Source organism: Cupressus sempervirens, chromosome 1 (assembly GCF_028749045.1).
Source record: "Cupressus sempervirens isolate cs-2001-9-10 chromosome 1, ASM2874904v1, whole genome shotgun sequence".
Lineage (NCBI taxonomy): Eukaryota > Viridiplantae > Streptophyta > Pinopsida > Cupressales > Cupressaceae > Cupressus > Cupressus sempervirens.
In genome coordinates, this window is record NC_143118.1 from 594,312,145 (window position 1) to 594,339,190 (window position 27,046).

Sequence of the window (27,046 nt, forward strand, 5' to 3'; positions counted from 1 at the left end):
CGATCCCCGGTCTGTTCCGTTCCTCCAAAGGCATTGCAGAGAGCTGTTTCTTCAAAGATATCTCTTTGCAAAAGATGGGCGTAACAAATCCTTGGAGGGGCCCTCTTGGCCGTGGCTTAGTTGGAGTCAACACAAATTTCGACTCGTTTAGCGCTCTAGTCATTGTGAGATTCGTATCTGCCTTATTCTAACGCATTTGTCGTTCTGACGTTCTAACGCATCTGTAGTTTTAATTATTACATTTTTTTTAATCTAGTGTTTTTCAATCGCATGTGAAGAGTTTTACTAACGTTTAATAAGTGTCCTGCGTCTCTCTTTCCTAACATTTGGATAAAAGCGATTATTATTTTTAGTTAGTTTGCATGCTGTTGTTTTTTGCTTTTTAAGGAAAAAAGTATTACTATTTTTAAAAAAAAATAGTATTAAGGGTTGTCATCTCTTAAGTTTTTTTTACCTTTAGCAAGATAAGCATAAAGTTCTAGTCATTATTATAACTCAATAGATTCTTTTTTAAGCAATTCTTTTTAATCATTATATAACGCATATGTTTTTTTTGTTTCAGACTAATCATTTTTTCTAACGTTTCTCTATAGCGCTGTATTATTTTTTTAATTCCTTCTAAAACTTAATCATAGTTTCTTCTGCAAGTTTTTTTTAATTCCAGTTAATTTTTTCAATCATATTTCTATTAGGGGGGACATTTTTTTTCCCATAAAAATGTCAACCTTAATTCCAGAAATAAAACTTAATCATACTAATTATCATTCCTGGAAAACTCACATTTCGTTCATTTTTCGTTTTAAACACCTCTTTGAGATAGCCACTGATCCTTCTGTTGAACTTGGTTCAGCGGCTACTCAAGATGAAAAAGATACTTGGAAACTTAAAAATGAAGAATCTTTAGGTTTAATTGGTATTTCCATTATTCCAGATTTATATGTGTTAATTGCACACTATTCTAAAGCTCATGATGCCTGGTTAATTTTGCAAACCAAGTATGACAGTGGAGATGAATATCGCAAAATACAGTTGCAGGATCAACTTGAAGATCTTAGGTATACAGATTTTAAGACTATGGATGAATTTTTATTGAAATTTGATTCTATTAAAAGCCAAATTATTGCTTTAGGAGTTCAATTAGATGACATTCGTTTAATTCATATTATTCTTAAAAAGTGTCTTCCTAGACAGTTTCAACAGTTTATAACTAATGTTCATGCACAACTTGCTATTCCTACATTAACTACTCAGTTAACTTATGTTATTTTTCAAACTTTATTAAGACAGGAAGAAGCTAAGCTAATTCAGTTTGGTACCCTTAAATCAACTGAACATGCATTTATGTCTCGGAATTCAAATACTAATAATTTTCGTTCCAATAATAATAATAACAAACACTATAATAATAATTCTAATAATTTCAATAATAAATCTCATGCCAAATATAACAATAATAACAATCACCATAACAATCATCATAATAACAATCGTAATAATAATAATCAAAGGAATCATTCAGATTCCAAACCACATTGTTCTTATTGTGGCAAAGATGGTCATGTTGTCAATAACTGTTTAAAAAAGCAAAATGATAAAAAACCTATGAACAAGAGTAACCATAATCAAAAATCAAATCATAAAAAAGGTAATTCTAATGGTTCCACTTCTCGTCATGCTTTTACTTGTAGCTTTAATATTTGTAGACCTTTAGAGTGGATTGTTGACAGTGGTGCATCACAACATGTAACTTCTCATAAAGAAATTTTTGATTCTCTGCAACCTGATATTGCTAACATTCCTATTCAGTTAGCTAATAATCAGAGTTGTAAAGTTGAAGGTTTAGGTGATGTAACTATTCCTAATGGTAAATTGCATGATGTATTGTATGTACCTGATCTGAAAACTAATTTGCTTTCTGTTTCACAGTTATGTCAGGACTATAAAGTTGAATTCTATAAAGATACATGTTATGTCATAGATCCTCAAACTAAACAAGTGATTGCTCATGCTAAATTGGATAATGACAACTTATTTAAATTCCATGAATTTGCTAGCTCACGATATTATTTACATACTTCTATTGACTTCAATATATGGCATGAAAGACTTGGCCATTTAAATTCGGATTATATTACTTTAATGCAAAAAAGCAATATGGTCGATGGCTTGCCTCACATTATTCCTTCTAAGATTGCTTGTATTGGTTGTATGAGTGGTAAGATGTATAGGGAGCCCTTTCCAAGTGGAAAATCATGGCGGGCAACTCATAAGTTGCACCTTGTCCATAGTGACCTTTTGGGCCCCATGGAGAATAACTCCATCCAAGGTTCTCGGTATGCACTTACCTTTGTTGATGATTTCTCTAGACGAACTTGGATCTATTTTTTGCATAGCAAGGATCAAGTTCTTGATATATTCATTTAATTTCAGTTATATGTTGAAAGGCAATCTGGTTTTAAACTTAAAATTCTCAGAACTGATAATGGAAAGGAATATGTGAATAATGCTTTTCATTCTTATTTGAAATCATGTGGAATTAAACACCTTATACACCATAGCAAAATGGTGTGGCGGAAAGAAAGCATCAGACCATTGTTGAAATGGCTAGATGCATGTTGCATGCTAAGAATCTGCATTATAAAACAAGGAGCGGAAACACAAGCAATGATGGTGCCACTTTGGGTGGGTACAAATATTATAGAAGAGGGCAAAACAAGAATATCAACAACAATACCAACAATAATGAGAGTTGTAGCCGAATTCAGTATGATGCAAATGGTTGTCGGATGGTTCAATGCTGAGCATGCAATTTGTGGGGCCACTTTGCACGGAACTGTATATCAGCAAACACACCAAAGTTGTTATGCAGATGGTGCGGTCCTGGAGATCATAAAGATGCCAAGTGCTCGAAATCAGGAGTGAATTTGATCAGCATCAGTGCGGATGAAGAAGTTTTGGCAATCACTCGTATACAAGAAAAACTGTACCCTGACCTGATGGAAGAAAAGAAGAGATTGGAAGAAGCGCGGGTGGAAATTGAGAAAGCAACGTAGGCAGAGAAATCACAATTGAAGGACACTACTGGTACCTCAACGAGGAACTGCACAGAACAAAACATCATATGACAGGTATTACAAACTGAAATACCAATCATGATAAATGATCTGATCCTCACAATGCCTCAACTATGGGCAACACTCACGAACATAGCCTTGACTGCTAAACTACTAGGAGAACATGGAAGGGAAAAGGAAAGCGAAGCAAGTACAACGGACCCAATGCTGCTAGCCCTCACATTCAGACATCTGGCGGTTGTAGAGATGAGTATATTAGGAACAATCCTTTCAGACACAATTGTGGACGGAGGTTCAAGGGTAAATATCCTACTAGAAGATTCCTGGAAGAAGTTGGGACAATCGACGTTGTGGCCACCTACGTTCCAATTACTAATGGTGGACCAACACGACATTAAACCTCTTGGCGTCTTGATGCTACAACTAGTGACTATTGGAACACAACCATTCCTACTCGATTTTGTCGTCATCTCGCTGAAGAGGGGAGGATATGACGCCATTTTGGGCCGAGGATGGCTCATACAAGCAAAGGTTAAGCATGACTGGAAGAAGAATACACTATCAATGGAGAGCAAAGAACGAAAATTCATTATTGATTTACATGCACAAATGGTGGGCGAAGAAGTTGTATCATTTGATTCTGAAGAAGAGGATGAAGGAAAATAGTGATTAGAAACCAATGAGGAAGGAGTCCTATGGTTGGAAGGTGGATCGACGGACGATGATTTGGATTCAGTGAATGACCTTTTCCATTGGCAAATGGAGGATTACGAGCTCTTTCTGAGTTGTAATATGTTAAAGGTCGACGAAGGTGAGAAAAAAGAGGGAAATGAATGTCCGAAGGAATACAGAGAAGCGAAAGAAGGAAAGGCGGTTATGACAAAAGCTGAAGGGAAGAACATAAAGTTCGAGCCCAGAAAAAAGAAAGATTCCATCGTATGGTACATAAACAAACTGCGCAGAAAGAAAATGTTACATCGAACCATGGATATAGTAGAAAGGTGCTGGCAACAAGGAAAACACATCATACGGTCTGCACAGGAAACAAAGAGGAAGGGTTTAATAAAAGCTTCGGCAGTACGGAGTGAAAGTTCTAAAATCAAGAATAAAGTTAGTGACGACAAGAAGTGACAACTGACAGAATTCATGGTACCAAGTTTCGAGAACGAACTAGGCGATATAGAAAACTTGAGGGAGAGATTGTGTAACTTAAATAAACTTGATGAGCGACAATTGTAGGCACAATGGGGCACGAAGGTGATACAGAATAGGCGCAAGCGTGTCATGATAAACACCTAAAGCTAAACAAGTTTCAACCGGGACAGCTGGTGTGAAGTATAGCGGACAGAACGAAATCAAATCGGGGAAGTTTAAAGTCAAATGGGTCGGGCCATACCAAATCCGGGAAGTAGGTGATAACAGAGCAATAAAGCTATGGACATTGGACGGGCAGGAAATTCTGGAAACAGTGAACGGTTCCAAGTTAAAAATGAGTGATGGGTTGGTAAAATATGAGTGCCAGATAATCTTGATGGTGGTGGTGATGGGGGTGGTGTTTGCCAATGACGCTTCTCCTTACTTTCTTTCTCAAAGCTCCAAATACTAACTACTCACTGGTCTACTCCCACTCCTATGAATGGAAAGATTAGCAAATGGATAGGGATCGAATCTAATGAAAGCTAACCAACGGCTTTACCTCCATAGATGCAATGATTCAAGGGAAAAGTGACTAGATTACCACGCAAGGCTTCCCAACAAGCCGCTAGGATGCTAGTGGCCTAGTTATAGATCCCTATCAAACATCCACTAATATCACCATGCAACTATTCATCTATTCTTACTAAGAAACTTTCTCAAAATGAAATCTACTTTAACAACTTCAAAAGAAATTTAACTTTTAACTATTGGAAGTAGAAACCATGCAATAACACCAAATGTTCTTAATCACCATGCAAGTCACAACAATGATAAAGAGAAACAATTTTGGTATTATCTTAGCAACAATTTTCTCCAACCCTTTTCAAATGAGAGAAAATGGCCTTATATAGAGGCCAAAATTACAGCCAATGGTAGAGATTAAGAGGCAAAACCAAAGATCCAAGTTGGATCCTATAAACCCTAATTAGGGTTGCCACCCCATTAGGCAATGAGAAGATGCCACCTCATCAATGGACCGATGAAAAAAAAAGAAAAAGTGGCAACCAATGAGAAGGCACCAAAATGGTAGCCAATTAGAATCAGACACCTATCCTACCCAAGAAAAAGGAGAATTTGCCACTTGGGCTTACATCAAATGATTTTCTAATATATTTCTACCCTTTTCTTTCATCTTTTTAGCCAAAGTGATGAACTTGGCTAGCTTGTCGTTGACTTAATTCATGGGAGGGCAAGGTGTATGTTTCATCTTGAGCTCAACTGAATTCATCATGTTGCTTGTTGCTTGCAGTGTTTTCTCATGATCCTTCTCATATTCATTCGTGTATCCGATAAAGGCATTGAGGAAGGCAAGGGTGCCCAAATGTTTCTTCTTGATGGCAACCTTCCTCAACTTATCCAATCTTGTTCCAAATTCTGTCTCATTGATGTTCTCCTCTTGTTAACTATTCTTTGCTGCTGGCTACTGCCCTCACCTTTCTGTCTGACTGATTCTGCTGGACCTTACATTGGTTTCATCTTCTCATAAGTAAGGTGTACCCTCTGACTTTGTAATTTCCTTAACTTCGCGTTGTATCGCAACTCAATGTGCAAATCAACTGTTCTTATAACTGCCTCCAAGGAAGGATCCTGGTGATCATCCCAATCCACTGGATTCAACTCCGTTCCATCCACTGTATCATAATCTTCTCCCAACACATTTTCATCATCTTCTAGTTGATTGGGAATATCAAGGCCTCTCCATCTGATTGCCCTCATCATGTTCACTGACAATCTTGAGAAAGCTATCTTTCTCACGTGAAAGTCATCTTGTGCATTGTCCTAGAAATCCTCCTTAGTAGGAACATGTTTGAATGTATTTCCATGAGATGCTTTGATAAGACCCTTAGGATCAAATCCTTGCCTTGCTCTATACCATGCTAGATGATACCATTCCAATTCTTTCTTCGCAGCTGCAAAGGCGATAGGATTGGGGCAACTATCATTGCCAATTCCAAATGAGAAGGTAATCTCTATCTCACCTTTAAGTTTCATCATTTTGTCATAATGCTCAAGTTACCTTGTCATGTCCCCTATTTTTTTAATAAAATTCAAAAATATAATGAGTCAAAGAAATAATAAATTTTAAAAGAGAACATAATATTATAATAATTATGTTGATAATAATATTATAATATGATAGTAGCCAAGAAGGAATAATTAACAAGAAAACATAATAATAATATTATTATAGTATTATAATAATATTATTAAATATATTATGATAATGTTATAATAATATCAAGAAGGAATATCATAATAAAGATGATTATAATAAAATATAATATTATTAAAAAGGTGATATAAGATAATGTTAATCAAATATAATAAAAATATGATTATAAATATTAATAATTATAAATACAATCTAAATTATAAATATAATTATAATTGAACAATTATTAAATTAATATTAATAATTGTTTCTGATCGGTCATGTCTTTTGTAGATTAAAATGGACTGGGTATATAATGGAGAACAAATTTAAAAAGGGAGGCATTATAAAATATATGGCAACTCTGGGAAACGATGAATATCATTAAGGTTTTTAGAATAATGTTCCTATTTCCTAAATGGAGGAACTGGGGACATTACATGCCTAGCCAACTCCATCAAAACTACCTTGTCGTGTGGGTACCTTGGAAGTCTCTTGGGACATACCGTGCTTCCTCCTACTCTAATATATGCGAATTGCGGAAATTGGATGAACCAACTTCCATACCTCTTGACTTTTGCTTTTGCTTCTGATGAGAGTCTCTTAGCAGGTGTCCCTTATAGTATCCGTACCGTTTAAATGGAAAAGGCGTCACAAAGCATTTTATAATCCTTGGTGTTGTGCAAATGAAGCTGTGGATAGCACTCATGCACCAAACATTGCCCCGACCCATTGCCAATTACTCCTAAGGTCTTAAGTCCAGGATTTTCATATAATCTTGCAATCAGATAGAAAAGATAGGACCCCATGTAGAATTGCTTCTGATTTTGTACGGTCCTAAGTTGCAATTCTAAATTTTCTCTTATGATTCTAGCCCAATCAAATATTCTTTTTCCATTTTCAATTTCATTAATAAAATAACACATCCTGTTCTCAAATTGCATACCTTGAACTAAGCCCATGATTCGACTGAGAAGCATAATGAGATCGTCATACTCTGATTTGAAATTTGACACTGTGAGCCTTGATGATCTGGTAACTCCCTTCTTGCCTTCGTGTAACCAATTCTGCTTTAGATGAATGAAGAAATCCCCCTGATTATCCTAAAAAGACTTGGCCACTTGATCCATCATTACCACTATCATGCCTTTGTACTGGGGGATATTAAATGCTTCTTCGACCACTTGTCCACCGATGTTGGCCAACACTCTCTTCCCTTCATCAAAAATGATGGACTTGGTAACAATATCGAATCGGGATGCATACTCCATTATCAAATCTGGACAAGGCAAGCTAGGAGGGAAGGCCGTCGCGTGTACAATTCCGCTTTTGTAGATTTTCTTTGCCACGGGGGATTGCCCTTCCTTCAATCTGTCCTTTAATTGGATCATGTTCACTGTGCTGATATTGATGTCACTTATTTGCCTCACTTTTGAGAAGAAGGTGGTCTTAGGCATCATGTCTTCCTTGTCTTTTTTGGTATTCGTTCCCTTTGGGTTCTTGCTTGCACTAACATCTACCATCCTAAACACTTATTTTTGCCCCTTCGTTCCAAGTGATATGGACTACACTTATCGATCTCGAACCTTCTTTCTATTGATGGAATCTAACTTATTTCTGCCTCGCTAGGTCCTATCTCTACACTTATGAATCTCCAACCTTCAACCTAGGGGTGGTACTACCACTTATTTCTTCCTCTTCGTTACCATAGGATGGACTACACTTATATCTTCCAACTTCAACCTAGGGTGGTCTAGCTTATTTCTGCCTTGCCAAGTGTCCTATTATGAAATCTACACTTATCTCTCCAAACTTCAACCCATCAATGGGATGATGAATGCAATAAGAATATAAGAGAAACGAAACCAAGCAAGAACAAGGAGTGAAATCCGCCTTTGAACCAATTTTCACCTATAAAATGAATAGAATTGCAACTTAATTTTGTCTTTACCAATAACGGGGCCTTCTTCGAGTTTGGATCAGACCTTAGAAAATTCAAGCCTCCTTGCAAAAAAAAAACTCAGAATTTTGATCTCTTGAAATCGCCCAAATTTGCCAAAAATCAGACTTTGGACCATGTATCCTCTACCAAAAAAAATTGCTAAAATTTAGGGCAAAAATTCATAGCCTTTTAGCAAAAAAATCAAACTCTACAAAATCACCAAGCAAGAGAAAATTTTAGATCTAACTCAAATCGCCTAGGGCAGAAATTGCAGCCCTTTATAGAAGAAGAAAAGATGCCAAACAATGAAAATATCTGATTCAAGGAAAATCGCCAAAGTCTGAAAGCTGCCTCTCTTCAGAAAAATCGCCGAGTACATGAAAGCTGCTTCTCTTTAGAAAAATCGCCAAGTGCATGGAAGCCTCCAAGAAAAAATTGCCAACATAGAAGAAGAAATGAGATTGGAATGAGGAGGTGAGAGAGGGGGGAGCCCTCTTATACCACAATCTCCTTGCTCCCTCAAGCTGGCCGACTAGCCTTGTAGGAGAGAAAACTTTAAATTAGTGCTTCATTAATGGTCGAAATTTAAATGCCATGCTAAAATTTATTTTTCCCATAGTGAAATTTGCCCATTTAATTGCCAGTTGTGACCAAAAATTGCAAAATAAAATTAGGGAAGCCTTTGAGATGTTAAAATTTTCATTTAATAACATTTTGGTAGTTAAAATATCATTAAAATCAGATTTAGCAAGCTAAAATCGATTTTCAATTGTAATTTACCAATCTCTTTTAATATTTTTAAAATCTTCGAGGCAATTTTTTTAAATCAATTTAATGCAAAATTTTGTAATTAAGTCCACTTTCCATTTTGCAATGCAATTCTAATTTTTAACTAAAATAAATCCTTTCTCTACCATTCAAAATTGATTTTTCCAATTTAATTTCACTGTAACAAAATTTCCCTTTTACTGAAAAATCAAGATTTTCCAAAAGAATAAAACCCAAAAAAAAAATTCATTTTGAAAATGCTTAAGTCTATACAATTATATCCAATTTTCAGAATTCATCTAAGTCCCAAATTTTTTTGCAAATTTATCCTGCCGAATATTGTTCTAGCCATCGAAAAATATGTTGCCTTTGAAATTTGTTTGGCCTAAGGATAAAATTACATGCCCCAGAAAATCAAGTTAAGACCAGGTGGCGAAATAAATCCAAACACCTCCCTCTTGGCCCGAAGGCGTCCAAAGTGTAAAATTTTCAAATCGAAATCTTTTGGACAACTCCAAAAAACTTGCTAAGGCGACGAAAAAATTGTCAAAATCTGCGAAAATTGCCAAGGCTTTCCCGAAAAAGAGGGTCCCCAAAACTTTTGGGGCGATGGTGTGAAAACCTCACAACATAAAGTAGTTGTGAAACTGTCTTGACGTGATTATGAAAAGTAACATACCTTTATTAGTAGAAAAGATCTCTCCTTCCATTAAGTAACAATTAGTTACGATTGCAGTTATATTCATCATATTTGTTGATTGTATACTCCTTCAATTGTTAGTTAAGATATTGCAGTTAATCTGATTATAACCGTTAATCTCTTTCATATGAACATGTAAAATAACTGTTATAACTGTCTTAGCATGCTCATGAATATGGAAAAGTAATCTTGTTCAATGATATGATAGTTGTTAGCTAAGGCTGGGAAAAAGGGGATGTTACAAAGTTAGTGTGCAACTGGGATGAGTGCTTAAATGTGCTAGAGTTGATAGGGAAAACGTAAACAGGTGGATTGTAGCAATTAAGGAGACCATCATTTTATGGGTAAGTATTTTTAGGAGAGAGATCAATTAATGACGGGTATTTCACTCAATATCAAAAGAAGCAAACCATGCAAAGACAATAATCCCCACCAAATCACTCATTGATATTTGGTAACGATGGTTAAAGTGTAGATCGACTCAGGTTAGGAAACTGATTGCATGGCTATCACATTCCGATAAAGAGTGCAACGTAATACAAGTGCATGCGATTAGTCAATTATTATATGTATACAGAGTGTTCAGATTCAGATTAGCATCATAATTGACCAAGTATGATGAAGTTATAAAGACAAAAATGATGATAACCATCACCGTAATTACCGCAGATAATACAAGAAGGCTTCGATTGTCAATACCCATTCCTAGTGATACAATTACAAATAAAGGTTGATATTTCTGCGATTTACTTGGTAATGTAAACTCCTGTGCAAATAATTATTATAAGAGAGGCATCTTTCCATTATTATTGTTATGATGAGATGTGGCTATTCCATTGTACCTCCTCACCTTATCGATCGTGTATATATATGGATATCATATTTTTGCAAGAGGCATTATTGAATATAGAATATAGACTTGACAATATATAACAGTTCCTTGTGGACTGCTTTGCTAGAGCAACCGATTGCCAAAAACAATTAAAGGTGCAGGCATTGATATTTATATTAGAGATGGCATCATCGAGAAGCATTACCAAGTGAAGATATATTAGAGACAGCTTCATTAACAGCACATAGAGATGAAGATTGATCAGACAGATTGTACAATATCCATTCATGTTGTACTCGATAATCTCTGCAAATAGAGATAGCATTGCGGTTATAGTAACCTATATATGCAGCATTGATCAAAAGCACATATCAGAGACAACCATTCAGGTTAGTAAACATATATTTCATTGCCACATCACATACAATATTTGTGATTGTCGTCATGCAAGATTGTAATTGGCTGGAAGCATATACATTTGGAAATAATAACTATTTTCATAATAATTCAGTGTATGCATTTGGAATATCTATTTATTTCCATTGTACTTAGCATCTACAATTGGAATCAAATATCAAAATGCAGTATTTTATGATCATAGAATTGTGGAAATCCTTGTAGTGTCTCAAATCACATAAAATTGAAATTACAATGCCCTTGATGTGTGATACAAATGAATTTTCATTATATTAAGGGAAATTCTAGATATTATTTAAATGCTCATTCTAGGGGGAAAAAAATTCAGAATGATAGTTTTTCTCTCTTAATTTTCTTTTAACTTTGGTAATTGGTATGGATCCAGATCTGTGATTTTCTGTCTAAAAATAATATTTGCTTGGGTAGTTCTAATACATTCTAGCAGATGAAAAATGCATCCACAAATATCTCTGTTTCTTTTATTCACTATGGAAAGATCCTATTGTGTGTTGTCATCACTCTTACATCCTCAAATTTTGTTGAGATTTCACAGGGGATTTATTTTATTATATTCCATATACTTAAAAAAACATTGTTTAATGGCACTGGTTTACAGAGAAGTATACTATGTGGTGAAAGGATTAATTCTTAGGACCATATACAGCTGCATGTTTGTTAATATAATAAAATGAAAATATTATAAAAGTAATTCTATTTGGTATGAATCTTGAAAAAATAACTATATATGTTAAAAAAAAAACCATGTATGTTAATATATCTAATTTTTGTGTTTCTATAGGCTATTTGGACTGGTATATGACCTCTGTTCTATTTTCCTTCCGTCCTCTGAATTTCTTACTGTTATTCTTTATATATTCTATTCAGTTTCACTGCATATTTTAGGAATAATTCAAATTTAGAAACAAGGAATTTCATGTTGTATTTCTAATTGAGTGTAACTTATCATTACAGAGGTTCCAAAATGGCTTCTTGAAGATGATACAACCGTTGTGCAGCTTTCGTCAACATTTGCTGATGCTCTTGCTCTGTGTGGTAAGTGATTGTGAGAACCCCAAGTGGTTTTGAAGGATTATATTTTGTTAAAGGTCTACAATATCTTTAAACAAAAGATCAAGAGTTAAAGAAATCAACTATAGAATATGTGAAGTAGTTCTGGCGATTCACATTGTGAGACACATTGTAACACTAGATTACAATAATGTCAGATTGCTGTGATGAATAATTTTTATTTAGCTTTCTAGTTTGATACTATTGAAATGAATTAACAAGCTCAATTATTTTATGTTGAATCTAAGATATCTTAAATGTTTTAAATCATCTCTTTCTCATAACTAACCCATCTTTTTCAAAATTATATTGAATTATTTCGTTGATTGAGATTTCAACAAAATAGATTGTTAGTTGTACTTTTATCAGGAAACTGAGATATTTTATTCAATATGATATCGAACACATTTTCTTAAAATTATGAGACTTGGATAGAGGGTGAATTTTTAAAAAAAAATGTTGATTGGAATATAGATGGTTAGGTGGAGCTTTCTTTATATGTTATAATATATTGATTCTTTGGTATTAAATTTGTTATTCTGATTTTCTTTTATTGCTATTTATATGCACACCTCCATCAAGGAGATCATGAAGGTTCAAGCCCTCTTTTTAGGTGTAGTTGGTTAACTCAACACATTCAATGCTTTATAAATACAGAATTATTACTGTCTAATATAATTTAAGCTTTAGTTGTTTTTTGGCAACAAAGATAAAGAAATATGATCATTTTTCTCTTAGAATATAAGGTTGTAATCAACCCTTGCCAAACTTGATGTACAAAATATCAAGATAAGGGCAGACTTTTTTAGGTTAAACATTTTGACTCTCAGCAATGTCTTCTCCCCTTTCCAGAACTTAAAAGACTTAATAATGTTTTAAGCTGTCATATTCCTGTCAAATGACCCATAAAAATGACTCATAAGAGGCTGGTGGTCAAATGAATGATAATCATGAATGTGAGAAGATTATGACAAAGGCAGTGGTAATAGTTTTCTTTTACGCAAAAATGGACAGAGCCATTAAATATTTTATTAATAATAGCTAGTTCGATGACTCTGCAGGGAAAGAACTAGTAAGAAAGCCCTGCTTCCAACTCACAGTACAATAAGACAGAAAGCTACAAGAATAGCCAGATGGAAAACAGAAGACAAAACAAATCCCAACAGGATAATAATAGTAGACCATGAGTATACCAAATTGGGAAATAACATGAGAGAATATGTAGAAGACAAAAAGGTGTTGCTCTTCAAAAGATCTGCCAGGAGCTGTGATGTGACTGAATATCAGATGCCACCCCAGAATTCATTCCTCCAAATCATCAGAGGGCTGTTTGATCTCAAAATCTGCACTCCAACAAAAAGATTAAAAAGTTGCGGCAGTACCTTCACCATTTTGAAGAGAGTAAGACATTCCAAGAATCTCCAAAATGACCTCAATCAATAACGTAATGATAAACTGGAACGAGGCTGCTGAGATATCAACCTGGGTCTTAGGACAAATCGTCCTTCGAATGCAATAATATTAATCAATAGGATGCCACCCACACATTCTTCGACATCATACAATGTCCTTTCAAATAAATGACAGCATATGAGAAAGGACATCATTTAATTATAATCTCAAACCAATTGTAAGAACTCTGCACTTAATCTGAACTTGAAATCATAACACCCCAAAAGTTCCTGACAGCTGCTCGGCAAAGATTTGTACTTGCTATTCACCAAGATTCTAACAAGCTGATAAGGCTTCATGCTCAACTAACTTACCAGTTTCCTTGTGTTTTTTAACAAAATCTGTAGGGCGTAAAGAATCCACAAATAATCTGTCACAGCCCCAATTAGCAAGAAGATCCGCGGCGCGATTACCTTTATGCATAGTAGGTGAAATGTGATCATCTCAAAAAGAATAGATTGTAGGTGAAATGTGAGCATCTCGAAAAGAATAGATTAACTTCCATATTCGCAGCAAAATATATTCTAGTTTCCAATTATGCAAAGATCTTTTGATGCGCAGAGGTAAGAGTTACTGGTTTAGGAAGGGATAATTGGCATAATCTTAAGATTTTAATTTTCCTAACAAAATGATATGATGAAGAGACACGGTTATGGAAAAGACATGTCTTCGGAAATACAATCCATCCCCTCTAATCATGCGGGATATATCTATAGAAACTGAATTCAGTGATTGATGATGGCCAAGGAAGAGAAGTAGACATTAGAAATGAAATATACAGTTTCTACTTATTATCATCGATCTTGTAATGTCCTCTTTTTGGGACATTAGAAAGTTTAAAGACATATTTATATAATATTAAAATTGACAATGAGAGCGTGGGTTAAAATTATAGAAGATCAATTTTGTATTATAAAGTGGGCTAAAAATGACAAGGAGAGTTAAGACGAAAAGACTGGAAGGGAGTCAAAGGGTCACAACTTTGAGAATTAAAAGGAGAAAGACTCATTCATTTAGATATGCTTGGTTTATGATTCAAATTTCAGTTTCTCTCTTGTGAGAGTTATTCAGAAAGCTTCAGCTTTCATCCAGTGTGAGGATGTAGCCCCTCGTGCTAGTAGACAGTGGACGCAAACCCATTGTCTGTGGAGATGTCACATCAGATGTCTCGCATTTGCTTACAGGTTATTTTCTCTGTAGTCCAATCCAATTGTAAAACTGTGTTTAAAGATTGGGGCTTTTGAATAAAAGTTATTGTATTGTTGTTGTATAATGCAATAACATGTAAGGTATTTTATAAGAATCTATTGGTTTATATTGTTGTTTCGTAATGTATCTGACTATGTTTTAAGTCTTGAATAAAATTTTGAGGAAGAAACCGGGTGAATATCTATTGGGGATATTTCAGTGGTATCAGAGCAGTGTATCCTGCCATCCTGAAGGGTTGAATATGCAAGAATGAAATATTCATAGATCAAGTTAATTCGGAAATATCTGTCAAAGGGATTTAATTGTCTACAATATATTACTTTGAATACTACATTCAAAATATTGATGGAGAAGCAACATAGATGTTGAATTTTGTTTGAAAAGCTTATAGTGATGTATTACCAAGTGGAAGAATTGGTATGCTTTGAAGCCTGGTATTTTATGCTAATCAATTTAAAGTGGGCAAAGAAAGTCTTTTCATGCACAAAATATTAAAATTTCAAAGGCTTTATCATTATCGTCATAGAGAAATATTGATGTCGGCATGGATATGTTAATTTATTCCCGTGAACACCTAATAGGCCTATGCGGCAGCAAAACAATATCAGTTGTATGGTGAGTTACATTTGGCAGAACATGTGAATGATAGTAATATTAAACGCTTTAAGCGCTTCAAATCTATGAAATGATTCACTGTGGAGGAACAAGACTACAGTTTGCTAAAGGGCCACTAATTTTCAAATGCATCATATTGGCCGATATTACGCTTTTGAGTCTTCTGTGACTGGATGAACAATTTCCTGCTAAAATCAATTAATTGCATGAGCATTATATTTGCAGTGAAGCATAATATCATTTAGATTATTTGTCCTTATTAAGGTTGATATTATATCGACCTTGGGAAAAAGATATAAATATTACTATGAAATACCAAGCAAAGATTACTATGAAATACCAAGCAAAGACTATCTATTTTAAAACGGAGTTTTCATTGCTTAAGCATCTGTTCGTGGTTTCCTGTTGAGGACTTTGAATACCGTTTTACCAGTTTCAAATCAAAGAACATTTCTAGGAGCCATACAAGAAGTTGGATTGGAGTTGGCCTATGGGATCATCATATTAGGTTCGATTCAAGAATATGGTAATGACTATTCCATAGCTGAGTTTGATTGGTGAAGAGGTATTTCAAAGGGAAACAAAACTGTTGGGCTTACTTGTTGCAGGAAAATATTTGATTCTAAGAGAAGACTAAAGTTTGGGAAAAAAAATTGGTGTCGTAAATTTATTGAAGCCCATATTTGAAAATAATTTGAATTTATCATGGTGCAACCATATTTCTGCATGTCGTGAAAATATTGGAGGCTTTCTATAGTCCAAATCAATTTTTGATATAATTATGGAAACTATGACTAAAGTCCGAATGAATTTTTTTTTATAAAAAAAACTAGCCTTTCTATTGATATCTGTAACTCTTGTTATTGTAAACTCAACCCGTGTTTGGTTGGAGCCGATGGATTGACCTCTGCATGTTTTAGCCTCCATCATATTATTTGGGCAATTAAATAACAAAAGCAAAGATCAAAGTGAGAGACATTGGCATTTAAAACAATTCAAGAAAGCTTGAGCAGTTACCGTTATAAAATTTTGAGATAGCAGACTATGGGTAATTGTTGCCATATCAGGTTGAACATATGTCCTTTCTGAGCAAAGACATTACAATTCACATCTAGAGGGGTGTTACTGTGGAGCTCTTTGCCATTAGGTGAAACCAAATTGTTGGTGATTTCCGTAAAGGAGAGTAACACTATCACGAGTTTGAAAATACCAAAGTCAAGGAAGCACGAAGATTTTAGAAAATAAAAACTAAACAGTTCCTGAGACGACATATGTACCAAAATAAATTATATTGGAAATTTGGTCTTTTTGGATAGGTTACAGAAGGGATTGCAGAGGACTGATTGTTGTTGAGCTCGTTGATTCTAGCAAGGCATTACGTTGTAATGTCAATCTATGTTAGTGTAGTCTACGCTAGTGCAGGGAGTTAGCCCAATCTAATTTTGGAGCTTAGGAAGGTTTTAGAAATTGTGAAGGTGAATAGAAAGAAAAATGTGTGATTGCCGTTGAAATATGGGTTGTCGTGTTTGAGCCATTTCATAATTTGCAATCTGTGCATTGCTAAAATGGTCATCTCTATGATCGTTATTCACATCTGTTAAGGAGAGTTTTGACAAAAATTAGAAGAAAGTTAACACCCTCGCCATGAAATACTTAATGTCAGAATCATAGTCGGGAGGGAGCAATCATATTGGGAATATATTTTACATTGTGGCGGGCATTTATGGAAGTATAATGCTTCTAGAAGTCATAGTCACTGCTAGAAATTATTACCGAATTATGGTTTGGATTTATGCAATGGACGAGCATTATCGGCCAGAGTAACAACTCATGAAAGGATTCTAGAATCATCACAACGATTTGGGTAGTCACCAACACTAACAAACACTGGAGCATATTCGATGATTTGTGCAAAGTTTCAGGGATTGGTATAGAGTTGAATGTTGATGGAACTCTTGGATAGAATTTTGGTTGTGGTCATTACTAGTTCCCTGCAAAGTGCGAGTATTATACATAATAGCAATCACTACTTATTTCTTTGATTGGTAGCTTCAACGACGTCTTAGGGAGGAGCTTTAGTGCAGGAGCACCCTCAAATTTATCCATTGCAAGCACATCAGATGGATCAAAGACAAAGGGTTAGGGTAGTAGTTGGATCTTGAATCCAATGTTAGAAATAATGTCTTATTTCTAAGGCAAGGTGACAATAGGTGTGTTATAAACCTAGTTGTCTACCTTAGCCACTTTTGGACAATTTTTAAGTCAGTAAAGTAGTCTAGGAGGCTAAATAGCGGTTTAAATGTTGTCTTAACCTTTCCAAGATCCTAAGTGGAGTCTAGGCTTAGAGTTTTATAAGGTTTGTTAAACACTTAACTTTTTCAAAAAAGTTGTCAATGTTACATAATGCAATTTGAATCCCAACCTTTCTCCAATAGAGGAGGAAATCTATTGTAATCCATTTTATTGAAATCAATAAAATTCAACTGTTTTGATATAGAAACTGTCTGAAAATCCAGTTGTATAGAATTGTACGGATGCCTTTGCATCACTAAAGGATTGGAAAAGTTGGTTTGGTGTCTTATGAGAGTTTTGCAAGTGATTTAAGTCCTAAAAGTAGATAGAAAAAAGGTTATTCATTTTTGAGTGGTTGTTGGTCACAGGAAGGCCCTAACTAGGGTTTTGAAGCAAAATTCCTCTTTCTCAGAGACTCCACCATGGGAAAATTCTGATCCTTGGTGGAAAGGAAGGGGGGAGGATGTACTTTAACATTTTTGGGGTCTCAAATCAGGAGGCAGAAGATGGAAGGAGAAAACACTAAACCCTCTAGACAGGCAACTAAATTGGACTATCCAGAATTGGGTTTTTAAGGCACAACTCAGCCCAAGGGTGGAGTAGAACTCTGAATCTTTGGATTTAGATGTTTTGTGAGATTCTTCAAGTGTTCCAATTGGTTTTATTGGAAGGTGGTTTGAAATTCAAGTACTTGCTTTGTAAAAGTAACCTAATAGCCCTATTAGGCCTAGGAGAGAATTGTAGACAACTGGAGTTAGGGGATTGGTTAGGAGCCCTAACTTGGAAGGGGTTGCTGATTAGTGGATTCAAGAGTTTGGGGGTGGTCAAGACTTTCTGTGGAGGAGTTCCATGTAAGTTGCCTTCAAAAATCCATGATTTCTCCTTGTAGCTCTATATAGAGATTTGGTTGTGTTTTAGAAACATTCTTGTAGAATCTTGTGTTTGCCCAACATTTGAGATTTGTGTCTTAGTGTTGATAGAAGTACTATTCCATTCCTGAAATATTTGGTCTTAGGTTGTGTCCTGTCATGCCATAAAGGTGTTGTAGACTAGTAAGAGGAACTAGTCTAGTTATTGTGGGTTTTGGGAACTACTGTCAGAGCCCTAGATTGTATTGGGAAAAGTGGTATTGTGAACCTCGAAGTGACAAATTTGGATATAGTTTGGAGCTCTGCTCCAAGTGGTATCAGAGCAACTAGTAGATCTTGGAGAAAGACAAAATTGCAATCATGTTAGATGGTGGAGATGACAATGGTCTTCCAAATAGGATGACTAATCCTGAACTACTGAGGGTGGTGAAGGAGCATGATACAGAAAGGAAGTTGATGAAAAAAAATTAAAGAAGTCAGGAAAGGTTACAGTGGTAACTCTGAGGTTGAGAATGAAGAGAGCGATGAAGAGACCCCTTGGCAGGAGGAAGAGGAAGAGATTCTTGCAGAACAAAGGCTGTCCCTAAAGACTTTGAAATCCATGGAGAGAAGGACCATGGACACCAAACTTGATTTTCCTATTTATAGAAGTAATGGATTGGATTGATGCACTCACTAGTTTCTTTGATTGTGAGGAGATACCAGAGCATTAGAAAGTTAAGATAGAAAAATCCAAGTTGAAGGGGTCAGCCCTACCTTGGTGGAATTTCACTGAAGCAGAAAGGGTGAAGATGGAGAAGAGTCAAGTAAGTACATGGAAGAAGATGGTGACCTTGGTGAAGGAAGCCTATGTACCTGAGGAGTATGAAATTCTACTTCATAAGAAGAGACAGATTTTAAGACAAAAGGAGATGGATGTTTCAAGTTACATCGAGGAATTCCATAAACTTACCATGAAATCAAAGTTAGTGGAACCAAAGTGTGTTAAGCTTGCTAGATATATGCAAGGTTTGAGGATGGATATCCAATATGAGTTAAGTATTGTGTTCTTCCAACACAATCCAGAAATGCTTTCAATTGGCATTGAAAGTGGAGAAAAGTTCAGGAGGAAGCAAGATCAAGGTGGAAAAGGAAGAGGCCAGAGAGACTTTGGCAATAGAGGAAGAGGGTCAAATAGTGGCAGAGGAAAAACTCCTAGAAATTTTGGAGAAACAAGTTAGAGGAACTCTTTGATGAGAACAGTTCTAGGGGATCCCATAGAGGGAGAAGAGGAGATTCAAGGGGAAGATTTGGAGGGAGATCATCAGGACCTCCAAGGTGTTACAAATGTAACCGGCCAGGGCACTTGGCATTTAAGTGTCCAGAAAATTCAAGCAATCGGACTGAGAGATGGGCAAATATAGTTAGAGAAGAAGACAATCAAGAAGTAGATACACAAGGGTCTTATGCACGACCTGAGAAGGGAGAAGCCCTTATGATGAGGAGGACACTATTGAATGTTCCAAACAATCAAGAACTACCTCAGAGAAAGAACTTATTCAGGATCACCTGTAAGTGTGGAGACAAGGTTTGCAGAATGTTGATTGATAGTGGGTCTACGGACAACTTGGTATCTGAAGAAGCAGTAAAGATGTTGAAGTTGAGAAGGGTGCCACATCCAAACCCCTGCAAGGTGTCATGGCTTTTAAAGAAGCAACATATTGTCATAGAGGAGCAAGCTTGGGTGGAATTCCAACTTGGGAAGTACAAAGATAAAGTCCTCTGTGACATTGTTCCAATGGATGCCTGCCATTTGCTACTAGGGAGACCTTGGTAATATGATGTGGAGGCTCGCCATGATGGAAGGTTGAGCACATACACAATCAACAACAAAGGTGAAAAGGTAACTCTATTAGAAATGCCAGATTTTGTAGAAGAACAAAAAGATCCAAAAATTTTGTTTGTAGATGGAATAGAGTTTTTAAAAACTTTGAAGGAGGAAAAGGCCCCATGCTATGTCCTAGTGATTTTGCCTAAAGACGACAGACCTAAGAAAGCTGTGAAAGAAGTAAAACCCTTGAGATATGTAGGTTCTAAAGAAGTTGCAGACCTAGTAGATCAGTATCAGGACATTGTAACCAAAGAATTGCCAAATGAGTTGCCCCCAATCAGATATATAAGCCACAACATAGACTTGATCCCAGGAGCAACATTGCCCAACAAAGCAACATACAAATTAACTCCAGAGCAAAATAAGGAAATGGCAAGACAGATACAAGAACTCTTGGATAAGGGTTTGATAACAAAAAATCTCAGTCCTTGTGTAGTACTTACCCTTTTAGCCCCTAAGAAAGAAGGCACATGGAGATTGTGCACTGATTCTAGAGCCATAAATAGAATCACAATTAGGTATAGACTTCCTATGCCTATTCTAAGATATATTTGAAGAGTGGCCATCACCAAATAAGGATTAGGAATGATGATGAGTGGAAAACTGCATTTAAAATCAACGAGGGCTTGTACGAATAGAGAGTAATGCCCTTTGGCCTATCAAATGGACCAAGCACCTTCACGAGACTCATGAATGAGGTGCTCAAACCATTTCTTGGGAAATTTGTCATAGTGTATCTTGATGGCATTCTTATTTTCAGTAAGAGTAAGGAGGAGTATTTAGAACATCTTAAATTGGTTTTGAAGATGCTGCATGAAGAAAAGTTTTTCATAAATTTGGAAATGTGTTTTAATGCAAGGAGAACTTGTTTACTTGGGATTTGTGATCTCAGAACGGAACATCAAAATGGACCCTGAGAAGGTAGAAGCCATCTTGAATTGACCTTCTCCTAGGACCATGATTGAGGTTAGGAGTTTTCATGGACTTGCCTCTTTCTATAGAAGGTTCATTAGAAACTTCAATCAGTTGTGTGCTCCTATCCTTGAGAGCATCAAGGGTGGACAAAAGTGTAAGTTTGTCTAGAACAAGGATGGAGAAGAAGCCTTCCAAATGCTGAAGAAAAAGGTAATGGAGAAACCTATCCTAGTATTCCCTGATTTTTAGAAGATATTTACTATTGAGTGTGATGCTTCAAACCTAGCTATAGGGGCTTCTTTGAGTGAGGAGGGAAGGCCAATAGCCTTTTTTAGTGAGAAACTGAATGAAGCAAAGATGAAATACTCCTCTTATGACTTGGAACTGTATGCCCTAGTACAGTCATTGAAGAAATGGAGGCACTACCTCCTTCCAAAAGAGTTTGTGGTTTTCGCAGACAACCAAGCTTTAAGTTTCTTAAATAGTCAAGAGAACCTAAGCCTCAAATACATGAAATGGGTGGAATCAATACAGGCCTACACCTTTTCAATAAAACACAAAAAGGGAGTTGCTTACAAGGTGGCAGATGCACTAAGTAGGAGGAATCTAGTTGTGCAGGAAATCCAACTCCAAAGTGTACGAATTAATTCATTGAAGGACATGGATAAGGATGATAGTGATTTCGAGGATATTTATAAAGTATGTTCTGACTTTTTAAGGCTTATCATACTGAATATGCAGATTATTTGATTTAAAATGGACTGCTGTTCAAAGGACACCAGCTATGCATTCCATAATGTTCAATGAGGGAGAACATCATTAGAGAGAAACATGCAGGCAATATGGGAGGACATTTTGGCTTGGACAAGACGTTAGAATAGGTAAGAAGGTTCTATGATTGGCCTAAGCTTCAGACTGAAGTAAGGAAGATTGTAGAGACATGTACAATCTGTCGAAGAGCCAAGGGTACATCCACAAATGTAGGGCTATACTAACCTCTACCTATTCCTACAAGGCCTTGGGAGAGTTGCAACATGGATTTTGTGATGGGACTGCCAAGAACATAGAAGGGGTATGATAGCATTTATGTTGTAGTGGACAGGTTTAGTAAAATAGCTCGCTTTATCCCTTGTAAAAGTACTAATGATGCATCATCAATTGGAAATTTGTTCTTCAAAGAAATTGTTACGATACATGGTTTGCCTCAGACCATACTGTCAGACAAGGATGTAGAATTTATTGATCACTTTTGGAGGACATTGTGGAAGAAGTTAGGAACCAATATGAGTTTTAACTGTGCCTACCATCCACAAACAGATGGGCAGACAGAGGTGGTCAATAAATCTCTTGGAAATTTGCTTAGATGTTTAACAAAATAGTATGGAGACAAGTAGGAATTAGTCCTACCCCAAGTAGAGTTTTCTTTCAATGACTTAGTCAATAGGAGTACAAGGAAGAGTCCCTTTCAGATTGTATATGGGCAAAATCCAAGAGGCATCTTAGAACTCAGAGAATTACCATCAAACAATCCAATCAGTGCCCATGGAGAGGAGTTTGTAGAAAGTATGAAGGAGATTCATGACTTAGTGAGGTTGGCACTTGAGAAGAGTGCAGAAGGATATAAATAGGCAAAAGACAAGCATAGAAGAGATGTTCGGTTGCAGGTTGGAGACTTGCTCTGGGTATATTTGAGGAAGGAGAGATTGCCAAAGGACAAGCATACTAAACTACTCACGAAGAAAGTAGGACCTTGTCAAATATTGAGAAAGCATGGAATGAATGCTTATGAGATAGAATTGCCTACACACCTTGGTATCGCTCCCATATTTAACATTTGTGATCTAAACCCATACAAAGGTGATGTAAATGCAGGTTCAAAAGTGCAGCTTGAAGAATTTGAAGAAGATGTTGCAAAGATACCAGCTCATGAGCCAAGGAAGCTTGACAAGATCTTGGACACAAAGATCATCAAACAAGCTAGGAAGAATGTGTACAAGAAATATTTGCTTCAGTGACAAGGAAGTCCTGAAGAAGAATCTATATGGATGGATGAACAAGAAATCTTGAAGCATGATCTCAAGAGGACTTGAGATCAATGAACCCCGGGAGTATGGTGTAGGAGCACCTTCAAATTCATCCATTGCAAGCACATCAGATGGATCAGAGACAAAGGGTTAGGGTAGTAGTTGGATCTTGAATCCAATGTTAGAAATAATGCCCTATTTGTAAGGCAAGGTGACAATAGGTGTGTTATAAACCTAATTGTCTACCTTAGCCACTTTTGGACAATTTTTAAGTTAGAGTGGTGAAGTAGTCTGGGAGGCTGAATAAAGGTTGAAATGTTGCCTTAACCTTTATAAGAGCCTAAGTGGAGTCTAGGCTTAGAGTTTTATAAGGTTTGTTAAACACTTGACAACTTTTTAAAAAAATTTGTCAATGTTGCATAATGCAACTTTTGCAAAAAGTGCAAGATTTGAATCCCAACGTTCACAACCATTTTGGTTAGTTGGAACTGCTTGGGAATGGTTAAATAAGGTTGAGAAACCTTTCTCCAATAGAGGAGTAAATCTATTGTAATCCATTTTACTGAAAACAATAAAATTCAACTGTTTTCCTATGGGAACTGTCTGAAAATCTAGTTGTATAGAATTGTACGGATGCCTTTGCATCACTGAAGGACTAGAAAAGTTGGTCTGGTGTCTTATGAGAGTTTTGCAAGTGATTTGAAGTCCTGGAAGCAAATAGAATGAAAGTTATTAATTTTTGAGTGGTTGCTGGTCACAGGAAGGTCCTAACTAGGATTTCGAAGAAAATTCCTCTTTCCCAGAGAATCCACCATGGGAAAATTCTGAGCCTTGGTGGGAAAAAAGGGGGGAGGATATACTTTAACATTTTTGGGGTCTTAGATTAAGAGGCAGAAGATGGAAGGAGAAAACACTAAACCCTCTGGATAGGCATCTAAATGTGACTGTCCAGAATGGGTTTTTAAGGCACAACTCGGTCTAGGGGTGGAGTAGAAGTCTCAATCCTTGGATTTAGAAATTTTGTGAGATTCCTCAAGTGTTACAATTGGTTTGATTGGAAGGTGGTTTGAAATTCAAGTACTTGCTTTGTAAAAGTGACCTAATAGCCCTATTATGCCTAGGAGAGAATTGTAAACAACTGGAGTTAAGGGATTGGTTAGAAGTCCTAACTTGGAAGGGATTGTTGATTAATGGATTGAAGAGTTTGGGGGTGGTCAAGACTTTCTGTGGAGTTCCATGTAAGTTGCCTTCAAAAATCCATGATTTCTCCTTGTAGCCCTATATAGAGATTTGGGTGTGTTTGATAAACTTTCTTGTGGAATCTTATGTTTTCCCAACATTTGAGATTTGTGTCTTAGTGTTGATAGAAGTACTATTCCATCCCTGAAATATTTCGTCTTAGGTTGTGTCCTATCATGCCATAAAGGTGTTGTAGACTAGGAAGAGGAACTAGTTTAGTTATTGTGGGTTTTGGGAACTATTGTCAGAGCTCTGGATTGTATTGGGAAAAGTTGTATTGTCAAGGGTGTTAACATACAAAAAGGAGGAGCATTATTGGGTCTCGTCTGTTGTGGAAAAAAAAATGACTGTTGAAACCACTCTAACAACGTATGGAGGCACGGGAAGAGTGAGTTGTTCACAGTGCCTATGTGGGAGCTGAGATTAGCAAAATTCTAGTACAATTTGTTGGATGCTAAGTGTTTGGTGTTGACTGCATATTAAATCTCTGAGAAGTTCTAAAAAGGTGAAAATTGGGTTGAACAATGCAATTTGGTGCAGAAATAATATCAGATTGTACGTAATCTATTTGAAATTTTTTTTGAGTTTAAGTAGACATAATAGGACAATGCAGAAATTTTTGGTGGAATCAGGTATAATCTTCAATGCATCCAAATTTAGTTTGAAGGAAGCAAATTAAGATGATGGAAAATCTGAATCACAAGTTGTTTTTAAAAGATTTTAATGAAACCTTTAATGGTGAACAAGTAAGAAACTTGCAGAAGGAAAAGCAATTGGGTAGGCTATACGTACTTGGGTAGCAATTAGAACAATGGAAACTTCAAATGATGTTCTATCCAAATTGGAAGAGATAGAAACTTATTTGACCAATGTAGAGTAGGCAGATTGTAGACTCTTAAATTGGACTTTACAACCTTTAATGGTGACCTTGGTCTAGACCATGTTTATGGAGCATCCAGATAAACGGGTTAGCCTTGTGGTTGCTTCTTGTCTCAATGAGATCATGTGGATAACATCTCCTACAACAACTTACAATAATGTGGTGTTGAAGAAAGTTTTGCAACTGATAGTGAAGAACTTGAAGGGTTTACAAGTTAAAGGAATTCTTCTATGGCAGGAACAAATTTGCTTGACATGTGAGGACACTAGTACACCCGATCCTGTATGTGAGAATCATAATAACGAAGAGGAGGAAAAAGAAATTTAGATCAGCGCAGCGAAAAATGTAGACAAGATGATTTCAGCTATGGGTAAGGAACATACAAGTTTCTACATAGGTGATTTGTAGGTTAGCTTTGACTAATAGATTGATGAGGCTGGTTGTACTCGAAGTAACAAAATGTTGGGTATGATGAACCATATGGTTCTTATACACATGATATAAATTTAGAGGGACAATCCAAGATGACACTGCAAGACGATGAACCATTTCAACATGACAATAATGAGATGTAGGCCTTAAAGAACCAGCTGAAGGTTAGTGACGACATGGTTGTGGCATCTTTGGTACGTTATGACAACACTCAAAGAATGGTTGAGGATCTCTATAGGAAGGCTCATAAGGGAGTGGAAGCAGATTGGCTTGTTGCTGATTTGCTAGTAGTCAAAACAACTCTTGAATCTATGAAATCAAATTATTTATGTTTGCTTTCCGACAGGGATTATATTCTCAAGGTTGCTGGAATTTCTGTCGATCAGTTGAATAAAGAGAGGAATGAGATTATGGAGCTCAATAGGGAGCTTAAGTATGCTCATGAAGCATTGGATGATTGTTAGGTTTCTCTTCAAGAAGTAGAAAATTAGGTTAGGATCACAAATCATTTTTGGGAGCATTAAGGTAAAGAGAGGCAGGAGTTTCTCCAAGAAGTAATTGATGAACTTGATAGCATTCAGCAGACTAATAACTTAGACAGATGTCCAAAAGACCAAGCACCACAATTTCATATCACATTCAGCTTGTAGACAACCCCATGTTTCAAGTAGATGCTGATTGGACTTCCGATAATCCCCTTTTTGAGATAAATGAGGGAAATCTTTTTGATTGTCATAAAGAGGATGATCTTGACTTAAAAATATTGGATCCAAATATAGCTCCTGGTGGTGAATCTTGGTCACAGGATTGGTGTGGTGAATTGCCTACGGTCCCTCGTCATTTGATCAATCCAAATATGGTTCCCAATTTCAATCCATACAGGAATTGGATGGATTTCATACAATCAGCCATTGAATAGATCTTGGCGGAGTATTGATGAGAGTTATGTTTCAATCGCAGGGAATGGTTTTTCAGATTTATTCTTACTCATAGCACCCATTTACTTGGGGATTCTCCAGATTGATGACAATAGTATGATATTTGATGTGCCCTTGGCGTTGTTTTCAGCTTTTGAGCAGCTTGTTTCTTCCATCAACTA

The 27,046-nt window shown here is 36.1% G+C and overlaps 1 protein-coding gene across 1 annotated transcript in view; it reads left to right on the plus strand.

Moving 5' to 3' along the window:
• Positions 1–27,046, plus strand: part of LOC149578825 (uncharacterized) — a 196,151-nt gene that overhangs the window by 75,665 nt on the left and 93,440 nt on the right. Inside the window, exon 4 of the mRNA XM_089831921.1 lies at positions 12,055–12,135. Within this exon, the coding sequence (XP_089688047.1) occupies positions 12,055–12,135 (81 nt within the window). The remainder of the gene's footprint in view (positions 1–12,054; positions 12,136–27,046) is intronic.